The sequence below is a fragment of the Dryobates pubescens genome, chromosome 13 (assembly GCF_014839835.1).
Source record: "Dryobates pubescens isolate bDryPub1 chromosome 13, bDryPub1.pri, whole genome shotgun sequence".
NCBI lineage: Eukaryota > Metazoa > Chordata > Aves > Piciformes > Picidae > Dryobates > Dryobates pubescens.
The window spans coordinates 26,863,164-26,876,866 of NC_071624.1; the positions used below are offsets into that span (position 1 = coordinate 26,863,164).

The 13,703-nt window shown below is 59.2% G+C and overlaps 2 protein-coding genes across 2 annotated transcripts; one reads left to right on the top strand and one right to left on the bottom strand.

The window, feature by feature from the left end:
- Window positions 1-1,719: 1,719 nt before the first annotated feature.
- SPACA6 (sperm acrosome associated 6) lies at window positions 1,720-5,397 on the bottom strand. Its single transcript, XM_054166554.1, has 6 exons — window positions 5,208-5,397; window positions 5,041-5,118; window positions 4,704-4,807; window positions 3,164-3,317; window positions 2,769-2,925; window positions 1,720-2,276 (listed from the first exon to the last, which is right to left on the bottom strand). The coding sequence occupies exons 1-6, from the start codon at window positions 5,278-5,280 to the stop codon at window positions 2,174-2,176; spliced, it is 669 nt and encodes a 222-aa protein (XP_054022529.1). The 5' UTR covers window positions 5,281-5,397; the 3' UTR covers window positions 1,720-2,173.
- A 6,854-nt stretch (window positions 5,398-12,251) lies between these two features.
- On the top strand, window positions 12,252-13,491 carry BHLHA9 (basic helix-loop-helix family member a9). Its single transcript, XM_054166639.1, has one exon. The coding sequence runs from the start codon at window positions 12,731-12,733 to the stop codon at window positions 13,463-13,465; it is 735 nt and encodes a 244-aa protein (XP_054022614.1). The 5' UTR covers window positions 12,252-12,730; the 3' UTR covers window positions 13,466-13,491.
- Window positions 13,492-13,703: the final 212 nt, after the last annotated feature.

Consider the following 13,703-nt stretch of genomic DNA (forward strand, 5'->3'; position numbering starts at 1 on the left):
AGAAGAACTTGTGCTCAGCAGCTGGTGGCTTCTGTGCTAGAGCTCCAGCAAGGCTGTCTGAGATGCTGCTGTACACCCAAAACAATTCTGTGGTTCTGTGTTGTGCTGAGTTCCTCCAGCACCCACAACGGCCTGGGGCAGAGGCACGAGAAAAGAGCTTGAGAGGTGTGAGAGGAAGGGAGAACCCATGGCCAGGAGCTGCATCTTCCTGCCACCCTTCCTTGCCACTTGCTTACACTCCTGTCACCAGCATGGGAAGAGCTTCACCCCCTTCCCTTTGCTTCACAAGCCATGCACCCGAGGGGAAACCTGTGAGTGAAAGGAGAGTGATTTCCATCCCAAAGCTCTCTTGTGAGCAGCAGGAGAAACAAGCAGGGATCACAAACATGCGGTAATAAGTGCTGCTGCTCGGGAGAGTGAGCTGCAGCCTTCGGAATGAGCACACGGTGGCTCTGCTGAGGTACCAGAGAAGGTGCTTGGCATCGGGATGAGCACACAGTGGCTCTGCTGAGGTACCAGAGAAGGTGCATCGGGATGAGCACACGGTGGCTCTGCTGAGGTACCAGAGAAGGTGCTTGGCATCGGGATGAGCACACGGTGGCTCTGCTGAGGTACCAGAGAAGGTGCTTGGCATCGGGATGAGCAGTGGCTCTGCTGAGGTACCAGAGAAGGTGCTTGGCATCGGGATGAGCAGTGGCTCTGCTGAGGTACCAGAGAAGGTGCTTGGCATCGGGATGAGCACACGGTGGCTCTGCTGAGGTACCAGAGAAGGTGCTTGGCATCGGGATGAGCACACAGTGGCTCTGCTGAGGTACCAGAGAAGGTGCTTGGCATCGGGATGAGCAGTGGCTCTGCTGAGGTACCAGAGAAGGTGCTTGGCATCGGGATGAGCAGTGGCTCTGCTGAGGTACCAGAGAAGGTGCTTGGCATCGGGATGAGCACATGGTGGCTCTGCTGAGGTACCAGAGAAGGTGCTTGGCATCGGGATGAGCACACGGTGGCTCTGCTGAGGTACCAGAGAAGGTGCTTGGCATCGGGATGAGCACACAGTGGCTCTGCTGAGGTACCAGAGAAGGTGCTTGGCATCGGGATGAGCACACAGTGGCTCTGCTGAGGTACCAGAGAAGGTGCTTGGCATCGGGATGAGCACACAGTGGCTCTGCTGAGGTACTAGACAAGGTGCTTGGCATCGGGATGAGCAGTGGCTCTGCTGAGGTACCAGAGAAGGTGCTTGGCATCGGGATGAGCACATGGTGGCTCTGCTGAGGTACCAGAGAAGGTGCTTGGCATCGGGATGAGCACACGGTGGCTCTGCTGAGGTACCAGAGAAGGTGCTTGGCATCGGGATGAGCACACAGTGGCTCTGCTGAGGTACCAGAGAAGGTGCATCGGGATGAGCACACGGTGGCTCTGCTGAGGTACCAGAGAAGGTGCTTGGCATCGGGATGAGCACACGGTGGCTCTGCTGAGGTACCAGAGAAGGTGCTTGGCATCGGGATGAGCACACGGTGGCTCTGCTGAGGTACCAGAGAAGGTGCTTGGCATCGGGATGAGCACACGGTGGCTCTGCTGAGGTACCAGAGAAGGAGCTTGGCATCGGGATGAGCACACAGTGGCTCTGCTGAGGTACCAGAGAAGGTGCTTGGCATCGGGATGAGCACACGGTGGCTCTGCTTGGCATCAGGCTCGGCCTCGGTGGGCTGGTGCAGCACAGACTTCAGCCCAGACATTGCAGCTGATACCAAGTGGTGTAAAAGTAAGTAAGTGATGAAATGCTTTTAGGAGAACAATCAGAGCAGACAGCAGCTTGGTGTTGGTAGTGGCCATGCCGTGCAAAGGTGGCTTTGCTACAACAGTTACCAAGAGAAAGCTTTCCTACAGCGATCAGTCTGACCTCCCCTTGGTGCCAGCTGTTGAAATGCAGGGTCAGGCATCTCAGAAATATATTTTGGACTGTTGATGCTCTGCCCAGTGCTCAGTTTGCTCTGAGCAAGCCCCCACTGATTTCTGTTTGCAAGCCCAAGCTCCCCCTGCTCTCTATCTCCAGCACAACCCAGCTGCTCAGAGCTCTGTGCCTCCATCTTCAGACTGCTTCCCACTTGCATGTGCCAATGGAAGAAAAGCAATTGCAGAAGTGTTGGTCCTCAGGGATGGGTCCACACATCAAGCTCCTCTAGGGTGAATCCAGGCATTTGGAACACTCTGAAGGATCATGGTGTCTGGAGGATGTCTGGGTGTTAAGGCGACCTCGGAGCCTCCAGCATTGCCAGATGGCCCTGGGAGGCAGAAGGACAAATGAAGGAAGATGGGGAGGGGGGAGGACACCCTGCATCCTCACCTGGGGTGGGGATCATGGGGCATCTGCGGGGTCCAAGGGGCAACCTGGGAGTCCTGGGAACAACTCTTGGGTCTCAGTGGCCTGAAGGGTGACTGGGGGCAAATAGGGCAATTGACTATGGCCCCCAAAGGGACAGAGGAGGTTCTGGAGAAAGTGGGGAAATATGGCAGGGTCACAGGGAATCTAGGGAAAGCAAGGCAAACTCGAGTGGTCCTGGCTGCAAGAGAGGGGGTCAAGAATGGGTCAGAGGACAATGGGAGTTCCAGCAGGCTATGCCCCACCTTGTACACAACCAGGTTCCCTCACATTTGTAGGAAATCCCGAGGGACTGAGGGTCTGGGGGTGGGTTGGGAAGCCCATACTGGTCTGCAGGGAGCCCCAGAAGCATGAAGACTTTGAGGGGAAGGTTTGTCAGGTCAAGAGTACTCACACCACCACCAGCAGCATCAGCAGCACGATGGAGCCAAATGCCAGCCCCAGCCTCAGCAGTGCCATGTGGTGCACAGCGGCCTCATGGTGGGACCAGTGCAGCACAGATCTGAACCGAGCCTGGAGCAACTTCTCTTCCTCTACACCTCTCTCTGACACTGTGGGCACACAGTCACCTGGGGTCATCCGGGCCTCTGTGGTCCCTGCTTCATCCCACATGCCCCCCTGCCTCCAAAGGAACCAGGTATCAGGGAACATCTGCCCCACCCTACCTGTCCACCACAGACCCAGGTATCCTGGCATCCCCCTTCATCCTCCCTCTTATGGACCCCAGTGTCTGGTCCCTTCCCACCCTCCACTGCCCTGTCCCCAGGGCCCCCAGGTGTCAGTGCTCACCGTTGATGTAGAAGTACTTGCGGACCAAGGGCTGAGAGATGGGCCCCAGGCAGCAGGCAACGGTTCCTGGAACAGGCTCCTGAATGGTCAGGCTGAAAGGTCCTGACACACTGCCCTGCAGCTCCTCAAAGTGTGCCAGGTCCTGTGTGCGCAGCTGGGGCAGGGGAGAACACAGCAGCAGCAGGACCCTGACACAGTGTACGTGTGCTGCAGGGCTGCCCACGCCCTGCCCGCTCTCACCACCTCCCCTCCCTGCTTCTTGTGCCCCTTGCCTGTGCATGTGCACACACCTCACGCCCAGGGCTGCTCCTGGGGCACACACAGAGGGAGGCACCAGCAGAGCACACACAAAAGTCACTTCAGAGAATCACAGAGTGGTCTGGGTTGGAAGCACCTTTAAATGTCATCCAGTCCAAGCCCCCTGCAGCCAGCAGAGATATCTGCAACTAGGGCAGGTTGCTCAGACCCTCATGCAGCATGACCTGGGGCAACTACCACCTCTCTGGCCAACCTGGGCCAGTGTCTCATTGCCCTCACAGTGAAGATTTTCTTCCTTCTCTCCATTCTAAATCTCCCTCTTTTAGTTTCAAACCATGACCCCTCACCCTGCCACAGCAGGCCCTGATGAAGTCTATCTCCATCTTTATGGGTCCCCTTCACACACAGAGAGGTGCATGAGACTGCACACCAGTGCTCTGCCTCCAGAAACCAGAGCAGGGTGGATTTAGACTGGACATGAGCAAGAAGTTCTTTGCTGTGAGGGTGGCAAGACACTGGAACAGCCTGTCCAGAGAAGTTGTGGTTGGAAGGGTCCTCAAGCATCACTGAGTTCCAACCCCCCTGCCACAGGCAGGGACACCTCACACTACAGCAGGTTGCTCACAGCCACATCCAGCCTGGCCTTCAAAACCTTCAGGGATGAGGCTTCCATCACCTCCCTGGGCAACCTGTGCCAGTGTCTCACCACCCTCATGGGGAAGAACTTCTTCCTAACATCCAATCTGAATCTACCCATTTACAGTTTTGCTCCATTCCTCCCAGTCCTGTCATTTCCTGGCACCCTAAAAAGTCCCTCCCCAGCTTTCTTGTAGCCCCCTTCAGATCCTGGAAGACTACAATTAGGTCTCCTGGGAGCCTTCTCTTCTCCAGACTGAACAGCCCCAGCTCCCTCAGTCTGTCCTCGCAGGAGAGGTGCTCCAGCCCTCTGCTCATCCTCGTGGCCCTTCTCTGGAGCACCAGGCTGGCTGAAGCTTTGAGCAGCCCGGTCTGGTGGGAGGTGTCCCTGCCATGTGGGTTGGAACTGGATGATCTTTAAGGTGCCCTTCCAGCTCAAGCCACTCCGCGACTCCTGCTTCCCGCGGGCCAGCACCGGCCCCGTGCTTGCACACAGCGCCGCTCACAGCACACAGAGCCACTGCCTACGCAGCACCTGCGAGTCCTCACAGCCAGCACACCGCCCCGTGCCCGCAGGCCTGGCTGCCCATGCCCACACCTCCCGGCAGTGCCAAGGCACAGCCCTGCCCGTGCCTTCGCAACTCACGTCCTTGGCAAACATCCACGTGACGGCCGAGCCCGCGGGGGTGGCGAAGGGCACGCTGCAGAGCAGTGTGATGGCTTCATCCTCCTGGACCCACTTGTCCTGCACTGGGAGCGTGGACAGGCCTGTGAGTTGCCCCTGCACCTACAGAAGTCATCCTGCTCCTGTGCGACCACACCTGCTCGCGTGCCCGCCGTGGGCACGAGCCTCCTGCCCCTTGGCACGGCCTCGTGCCCTCACGCTGGGCCCAGCACACAGGTCCACGTGAGGGTTGTCCCCAGAGCCCCGGAGGGTGGAGCTTTGCCCAGCCTGGATGCTTGGGTCTTCCACAGCCCCATACCTGGGCAGTCCAGGGGAAATGGGCAGTGCTCGAAGCGGCAGGTAGCGCACTTGAAGATGCTGGCAGCCGGTTGGTACCCTGGGAAGGAGAGACTTGGTGGTCCCAGGGGCATGGGAGAAGCAGCAATAAGGGACCTGGGGTGGCAAGACACGGGGATGGGCACTCACCGCAGGGTGGGATGCAGGCTGGAGCTGGTGGGGAGGAAGCAGCATTAGACTGGGGGTCATCTGGGACCCACATGTCTGTGATGAGCTGTCAAGGCTTAGCCTTTGTCCAGCCCTTCAAATGGGGCCCCTGGGGGTTTCACCAGGATGGGGATGCCAAGGGTGGGGGACTCAAGGAGGAGTGGGGGTCCCAGGGATTTCCCAGGGAGGGACTCTTGGGTGGGTCCAACTGGCCACATACCTTCTGTCATCTCACTCACCACCCTCCTGGTGTATCTGTCCACTTCCCACAGGGTCGTTTTAAGGGCCTCTGCGTTGTCCCAGATGTCCAGGTGAGATAATGTGCCCTCCCCTCAATCCCCACAAACCCTCCCCACACCCCCTGTACAACTCACTTAGGCCCCAAATATCCATCCTGCAGTCTCAATACGTCCCCAAACACTCCCTCAACACCCCCAGAAGCTGAAAACCTTGAAGAAGCCCCCAGACATAGCCTGTATTTCACCACCCCCCCAGCTCAAGGTCCCATTCCCCCATGCCCTGGCCCTGCCCCCTCACATCCCATGTCCCCTGCTCACCCACATCCTCTGCATACTCCATATATAGCCGGGAAAGTTCCATGGCCCTCTCAAGAGTCTTGTGATGCTCTGAGCCTGAGACCAGCACAGGGACAAAGAGAGCAGTAAAACCTTGGGGTGGGAGGGTCTGGTAAGGGCTGGGGGCTTCCAGGAGTTTGGAGATACTGGTAAAGATCAAGTGATCCTGGGAATTCCTGACACTCTAGGTAGGACCAGGGAGTTTCCAGTGTCCCTGTTGGTGACCCTTGGTGATTCTCAGCGTCTCAGGCAAGGTTGGAGTTCTCAGAGGACCTTGGCAAGGATGGGAGTGCCTTGGGTGCTGATCTGGGATGGGTGCCTGAGGTTCCTGTTTAGGAAAGGGGTCCCCAACTTCCCAGGATCCTGGGCAGTATCAGTAGGAGGACCTTGGTTGAAGTGAGGAAGCCCAGAGGGCTCCGAGATGCTGTTCAGGCTGGGGATCCCCACTGGGAGGAGGTCTCCGGTGAGACAGAAGTCCCGGCCAGGAGCCGGGGCCGGGTCCCTGTTCCGGGCCGGCTGTCCCTGCTGCCCTGTGACTCACCCACAGTGATGGAGGCGAGGGGCAGAGCAGCACGGGTGATGGTCTCCAGGCATTCCTGGTGCTGGGGGTGGTTGGCAGGAGCCCCGGTGATGTTACGGCAGAGGTTTGTCCAGTGAAGGGGTGAGCTGAAGCACAACAGGCAGGGCTGCCCCCCAGGCAGCCAGGGTGCCAGGGCCACCCACTGCCACAAGCCAGGGGGCCCTGCCTGCATGCCTGGGCTGCCAGGTAGCCAGGGGGACACGGCCAGCATCAGAGACAACCACAACCACCCCATGGCCCCAGAGCACAGCACCCAGCTGCCTGGGTACCCAGGCAACAGCAGGGTTGCTAGGCAGAGCCTGGGCACCTGGTTCCCCAGGGGACAGTGGGGTTCCTAGGCAGGTCCCAGATGCTTGGGTTTCCAGGGGAGTTCCTAGGCAGGTCCAAAACACCTGGGTCTCCTCTTGAAAGGAGTGGGAATATCCAGGCACACAGCTGCCCCTGGGTTGGGTGGGCTGCAGAAGGGCTTCCCAGTCCCTCATGTTGGTCTACTCAAATCCTCTGCAGTCCATGCCAGTCACATTACTTGGTGTCCCCCAAATGCCCTCTATTCAGATGTCTAATTCCTCACTTTCACCCCTTAGGAGAGTGTCCTTCTGCCTCAGCTGGCCAAGGGGATGCTGCAGTCCAATGCAGCCATCAGGCAGGTCCTGCCTGGGCATTGCTCCTCTTAGCAGCTGGCACCAACAGCTCAGACACCTCTTGGCCTTTGTCTCTAGCCAAGAGTTTCATTGATTTCACACATTTGCCCCTCCTGATTCTCCCCACATCCTGCTGCAGGAGAGCAAGTGGCTTGGGGGTTCTCAGCTGGTGGCTGGGGTCCAGCATCCAGGGCCTGGGGTGGATTTGGGCAGGGCTAGGGCTCAGCATTGAGAGCCTCCCCTTTAATTTCAAGAGCTCTGAGTGGTGCTGCTGTTGCTTGGAGGGCTGGATGCAACGATCCTTCTTCCTCCCCTTCCCCTTCCCCTCCATCTCCCTCCCCTCTGAAGCACCTCCAGGGTTTCCTATCATGCATGAGCTGCCACCCCTGTTTTCCAGGGGGACATCCCAGCCCCTCCTGAGCCTCACACATCAGCTGAGGAAGCGTGTGGGTAGAAGTCAGATGTCACAAAGGGATGTTCTGTGCCCCATGGGAACAGGCAGTGGGTGGTGAGCCCTGCAGTTTGGTGGTGTCTTAGTAGAGTTGGGGACCCAGGAGGTGCTGGGACATCCTAGGAGGCATCAAGGCCCTCATCTCATCCCACTTATTGGGCAACAAGGGAGGTAAATGTTTGCAATCCCCTGAAAGGGGCAACTCCTGCCACAGTGGTAAGAGACAGTGACTCTGAGGAACAACACAAACCAGGGCACTGGGGGATTCTGACAGCTACCATCAAGAGCTGCAGAGAAGGGATCAGGACACTTTGGCACAGGCCTTCTTCCCTTAGCAACTACCTTAGAGCAGGAAAGAAAAAGAAATTAACAGAAGTAAATGAAGAGAAAAGAGAGGGGGGGAGAGAGAGAGAAAGCAGAGAGCTCTCACCAGCCGTGGCTCCAGCATTGGTGTCTTGCTTGCTCCATAAGTGGGGAGTCAACAAGGGTAGAGCCCTGTGCTCAGCCTTATATAGCCTTGGTTGGGCTGGAACTGCCTTTGGGGTGGCAGCTGTCTCACATCTGCATGATTGAGTGCCCTAGAGAGTTTGGGAGGCACATTAGCTGGGAATGGAAAGCAGGTGCTGTGTGGCAGGTGAGAAAGTCTGAGAGGGCAACAGTGGACTGAAGTCTGACCTCTCAGCTCCAGATGAGGTTTTCCAGCCATGTGCACTCTGCAGGGCTTGCTCCTAATTCCCCTCTTACAACTGTTCCAGCTCAGGTTGTTGGAGACAAGACAGGCCAAGTTCCCTGCTGGTCTTAAACAGCCCTACAAGGACTTGGTGCCATGGATCACCCCAGCGTCACCCTGGGGCAGCTGATCCTGCTTCCCATGCACGCTCTGCGTCTCAGCCTGGCCTCTGCCCTGCTGCAGGCCAAGCAGCACTGGGTATGTGACCACTGCACTGAGCTGCAGGGTGGCATGGAGTGAGGGTGGCATGGGGTGGGGTGGCACGGGGTGGGGTGGCATGTGAGGGGGCAAGGTGTGAGGAGCTGTGGGCTCCCATCTCACTCAGCTGCTGGGGTTCCTGCAGGCAGAGTGGAAGAAGCAGCACTGGAGGAACAGAGTGAGAGCCCATCCAGAGGAGCAGAGAAGTGAGTGGCCCTGATGCTGAGTGCCCTGCAAAGGGCTGACACCCCTTGGCAGCCCTATCTGGGGCTGTGCTGGGGACCCACCTGCTCACTCCTTCTCCTTCCTCAGCAGCTTCTGCCCAGGCAGATGAAAGAGCAAAGCCCACACTGGCCTTGGAGATGTGAGTGGTGGGGGAGACCCTCGGACCATCCCCTGCCCACCCTGGGCCATGCCCTGCCTGCCAGCCCAGGACAGGGTGTTGCCCATGGGTGCCTGGAGTGCAGCAAGGGCTCTTCCCTCTCCTCTTCTGCAGGGCAAGTGTGGAGGTATCAAGCAAGGAGTGCCCATCCCCACGGGCCCCACTAGATTCCATGGATTCACTGGGCTTGCTGGTCTCTTCCCACTCAAGGAGAAGCTCTGTTTCCATGGACTTGCTGTACTCCTTCCCAGAGCCCTGGCCTGCTGCTATGGTGGAGGTGGCAGCACACACCTGCTCAGAAGCCCCTTGGTCCTCCAAGGCTGTCAAGGGGGCAGTGAAGGACCCCAGGTCACTCCATGGTCAGGACCTCCCACTGGAGCTGCCACCAGGCTCCAGGCAGGAGCAGGTCTCCAGGAAGAGCAGGGACAGGGCAAAGAGCCTGATGGACATGGAGTCACCTGCCAGCAGCTCTCTAGCCACAGCCACAACCATAAGGGAGCTTGTCCTGGAGCTTGACTGCTCCCTCCAGGCCACCCAGGCAGTGACTGAGCAGCTCTATGAGCTGCTGCAGATGCCATTGGCCCAGAGACAAGAGACAGTGGAGGGTGGCAGGGAGCCCTGCAGTGGGACCTCCCACGGGGGTACCCTGCCTTCCTCCCTACCAGGATGAAGGTGCAGGTCCAGCCAGGGCTGCTGGGGGCCAGAGTGTGGCCCCAGTCCCTCAGAGGAGAGCTGCCATGGTGGGGATGCCTGAGGCTGGAAGCCCCCTGGGACAACCTTTCACCTGAAATGTTCAAAAGGGAAATATCTTTTCTCTCTCTCTCTGGTGCCATGGCTCATCCATCTGTCCTGCAGGTGGGGGTGTGACCTCCCCACTGCCCAACCCCACTGGGCACTGCTGGCAGCCACAGAACCGGAGGGTAGGGGTGGCAGATGCCCCAGTGGGTGCGCTGGTGTCTGGGGATCTGGTGGCCTGAAGAAATGAGCTAACAGGAGCCCCATGAAGTTCAACAAGTGCAGAGTCCTACCCCTGGGGAGACAACAAGCCCAGGCACCAGCACAGGCTGGAAAGCAGCTCTGGCAGAGAAGGTCCTGGTGAGCACCAAGCTGGCCACAAGCAAAGGTAGACAAAGGTGTCTTGGATTGCAGATTGAGAGAGCTGATCCTCAACTGAGAGGCTGAGGATTAAGAGAAGAGCTGCAGCAGTCAAAGGGACCAAAGAGGCTTGGCCAGGGGTACCTCAGGAGAGGACATGCTCCCATGGGACAGTGGCTGCCAGAAGCTGGGCTGAATGAGCCCTGGGGAACCCTGGGACAAATCTACCCTCCTGTGGGGAGCCCCCTGAGTTTATCATGGAAGACACTGAGGGCCAGATCCCTCCATCCCTCCCAGGTGCCATCCTCCCCCCAAGCCAGTCCCCAGAGGGGACAGAGTGGTGCCACTAGGTGCTGGAGCATCATCTCAGGGGGCTGCTGTGGCCCAGGTCTCTGCTGGGCAGGGTGGCAGCGTTAGGGGTGAAGACAACCCCAGAACGCACCCTGGGGCTGTGGGACCTTGGGCAGTTGTGACAATGCTGCCAAGGACTGCTGCAGATGCCCAGTGCTCAGCAGTGCCCCAGCTCAGTGTGACACGTGTTGGAGAGGAGGGGTGTCCCTGAGGGTCAGACCCCTTTGTGGGGGCCGGGCAGTGGGGGTTGTGCTGGGAGTGGCCTGATTTATGCGTGGCGACAGATAATTGCAGCTCCCTCCTCAGCTGTCAGGCAGCCGGCAGAGCCCTGCAACACTTCTCTGGCTCCAGGTCTCAGCCCATAAATCTCCCCAGTGAGTGGTGATAAATCAGTGGGGCCGAGGGAGCAGGGCCTGGGCGGGGGCGTTCCTCCTGGCCTCCCACCCTGTAATGGGCACCTAGGTAGGAAGTGTCCAGGACAAGGTGGAGAAGGGCTGGCAGGATGCACTAATTACAGGCAGCAGGTGGCATCTGATGCCTCTTGATTTACAGCCTGACCTTGCCTGCTTCCCAGAGCTGGGGCTGCATCCCTGTCCAGAGCTGATGTGCTGGGAACCCCAGCAGTGCTCCCAGACAGCTCCCCAAGGTCATTGTGTGCAGGATAGGGAAGCCTTGGGGCTGCTGCCTGCCCTCTGCCCCATCTCTGACCAGCACCTCCCCAGCCAGGACGGGCTATGTGTCTATTTCAGCCAGCTCTGTACCACACCTCCTCACCTCCCACATCAGCAAAAACATCCCTGTAGCAGGCATCTGTCCTGCTTAGCTGGGTTTTGGGCAGGCATGTCTCTCAGAGGGCCCAGCATGCACATCCTGCACCTCTCAAGCCCCTTGAAAAGCCTCTTGCTCCTGGAGCTGAGCTCACTGGGGCAGTGGTCAGAGGGAGCATCTGCTCCTGGGCAGAGCAAGACTGGGCAGCAAGAAGGCTGCTGGGGAGAACAAGAGAGGCCATAGTGAGCACAGGTGAGTGCTCAAAAAATATTTGTGAGCTTCACCTCCCTTTGAAGTCCTGCTGCCTGGTCCTCCCCCCATCCCTGAGGCCCCAGCTCCTGATTTATTGGGTTCCTGGAGCAGAGGCACCTAAATTAGCTCTGACTTCAAAGAGCCAAGAGAGGAGAAGGGCAATAGACAAATACCCCCCTGCTAATTGTGCCTATTGATTGAACATGAGCTGGGATGATCAGATAGGAAGGGCTGGATCAAGGTGGGGGCAGGTTCTCCTGGGGCTCAGCTTTTGCACCAGTCACCCCAACAATTTGTCAGACCCACTCCCGAGCCATTTTTCAAGACATTGCTGCTCACACAGGAAGGCATTTAGCAACTGCTCACTAATGAGCTGATGGCCAAACACAGGTGGTGGTCCTGCTCTGCTCAGAGCACAGCAACTCGCTCCCCCCCAGGGCCTCTGGACCTGCCACACCTGGCAAGTCCCTTGGTCCCACTGGCTTGAGGATGCAAGGAACAAGGAGCTGCTTTCAGCATCTTCCCCAGAGTAAGTGCTGGGCAGGCCCAGCAGCACCAGCCCAGACAGCTCTGCCCTCGGGGCTCCCCTCTGCTGGGAAGGGACAGGAAGGCTCTGCAGGCAGGTAGCACTTTAGCTCTTTTATCACCTGCCCCAATCCCCCCTGCCGCATTCCTGCTTCCTGCTCCGCAGGGCAGAGGCGTGCCAAGCCCCACACATTCCTCTGCTGTCTCCTGGGGCTGCTCCTGCCCAGGCACCCACCTTAGCTCCATGCCCATGGATGCTCCCAGCTCTCTGGGATGCAGCTGCGTGGAGCAGCCCTAAGATACTGTCTGGAAGGCAGCTCAGTGCTCCAGGCCCGGTCCTGGATTCAGTTTGTCCTCCTCTGCACCCAGGCAGAAGGCTCATTGCTCTCCTCAGCAACCTCCCCACTCTTTGCCTCAGCTTCCTCTAGCTGGGAAATGACAGAAATGCTGCAGCACCAGTGAGCAAGGGGGAGCAGAGCCCAGCTCTCTGTGCCAGAGTGGTGATGCCCCATGGCACCACAGAAACCCCAGGGAGGACCTGGCCCAGGCTGAGCCACCAGCCTGCCCAGCAGAAGAGAGGGCAGAGCAGCATGGGGAACTCCTGCAGCGACTAAACTCTCGGCAGAGTCTGAAGTAACCACTGCAACAGGTACCTGGCAGAGGGGCTTCCCCACTGAGGGCTGTGAGCATCCCACCACAAGCACCATGGGCACCCCAGCACCCCATGTTGCAGCCCAGCACCATGCTCAGTAGGGACAGAGGCCAGGCTGGACTCACCTGGTGCCTCTCCACAAGGCAATACACCTGCAGGCAGGTGAGGAGAGTGGGGAGGGAGCCACGTGACGAGCCCAAGGTGGGTTTTTATGGGCAGCTGCGTGTCCCTGGAGGAGTGTCTCCCACACCTTACAGGAGGCAGGACCACAGCAGCACCTCTCCTGCTCCCCCTCGCCCACAGCCATGGGAAAAGGCACCACACCAGAGCCCAACAGTTCAGAAGAGGAGCTGGAAGCAGGGCTTGCACCCCAGCTGTGCTATGGGCAGGGGCTGTGGGTCCCCCAGGGCAGGGAAGCAGTCAGCTGCCTGGGGGATCCAGAAGGGATGAAGGTGAGGAAGAGGAGCAGGCCGGTGCGCTCCAAGGCCAGGAGGATGGCAGCCAACGTCAGAGAGCGCAAGAGGATCCTGGACTACAACCAAGCATTCAACGCCCTGCGCCTGGCCCTCAAACACGACCTCGGTGGCAAAAGGCTTTCTAAAATCGCTACCCTGCGGCGAGCCATCAACAGGATCTCGGCTCTGTCCCTGTCCCTGCACCGCTGCTGGCCCTGTGCCCACTCCGAGTGCCGCGGCCGGGCCGGGGTCCATGCGCAGGAGCTGGGAGGGAAGGCCAACCACCCCCAGCTGCCCTGGGAGCCTGGTCCTGCAGGCGCTGCCAGCTTGCAGCGCTGCTCCCCGTCCCCTCTCCACGCCGGGTTTGCTCCCGAGAGGCAGCTCCATCGTTACGGCAGCCCGAAGGAGGATGGCTCCGTGCCCAGCCCCGTCTATTGCTCCGGCGGAACCCAGCACCCCGGGCTCCGAGGCGCCTGCCAGCAGAGATACACGGGCAGCCTGCAAGACCCCCTGGCTGACGCGGTCCCCTGGCAGCTGGGCTATTGCCAGGGCTGGGGACAGCAGCAGTGCCTCCCCATCCACTGAGCTGCGGGGCTGGGATGGCCGCACGGTGCCGGGAAGGTAACGCGTCCGTGGGACAAACGGTGGGAGCGGGAAGGGACCTTGGTGTGAGAGAAGTGCTGCGGGGCGCCGAGCTCAGCTGCAGCGCTGGCAGGAGCCAGGAGCCCCCATCCTGCCAAACGGGACCCCCGTGCTGCCTGGCCGCCGGTTTCCATCTCTGCAGGAAAGCTGGGGGAGGATGGGAAGCCCCCCGGAATCCTGT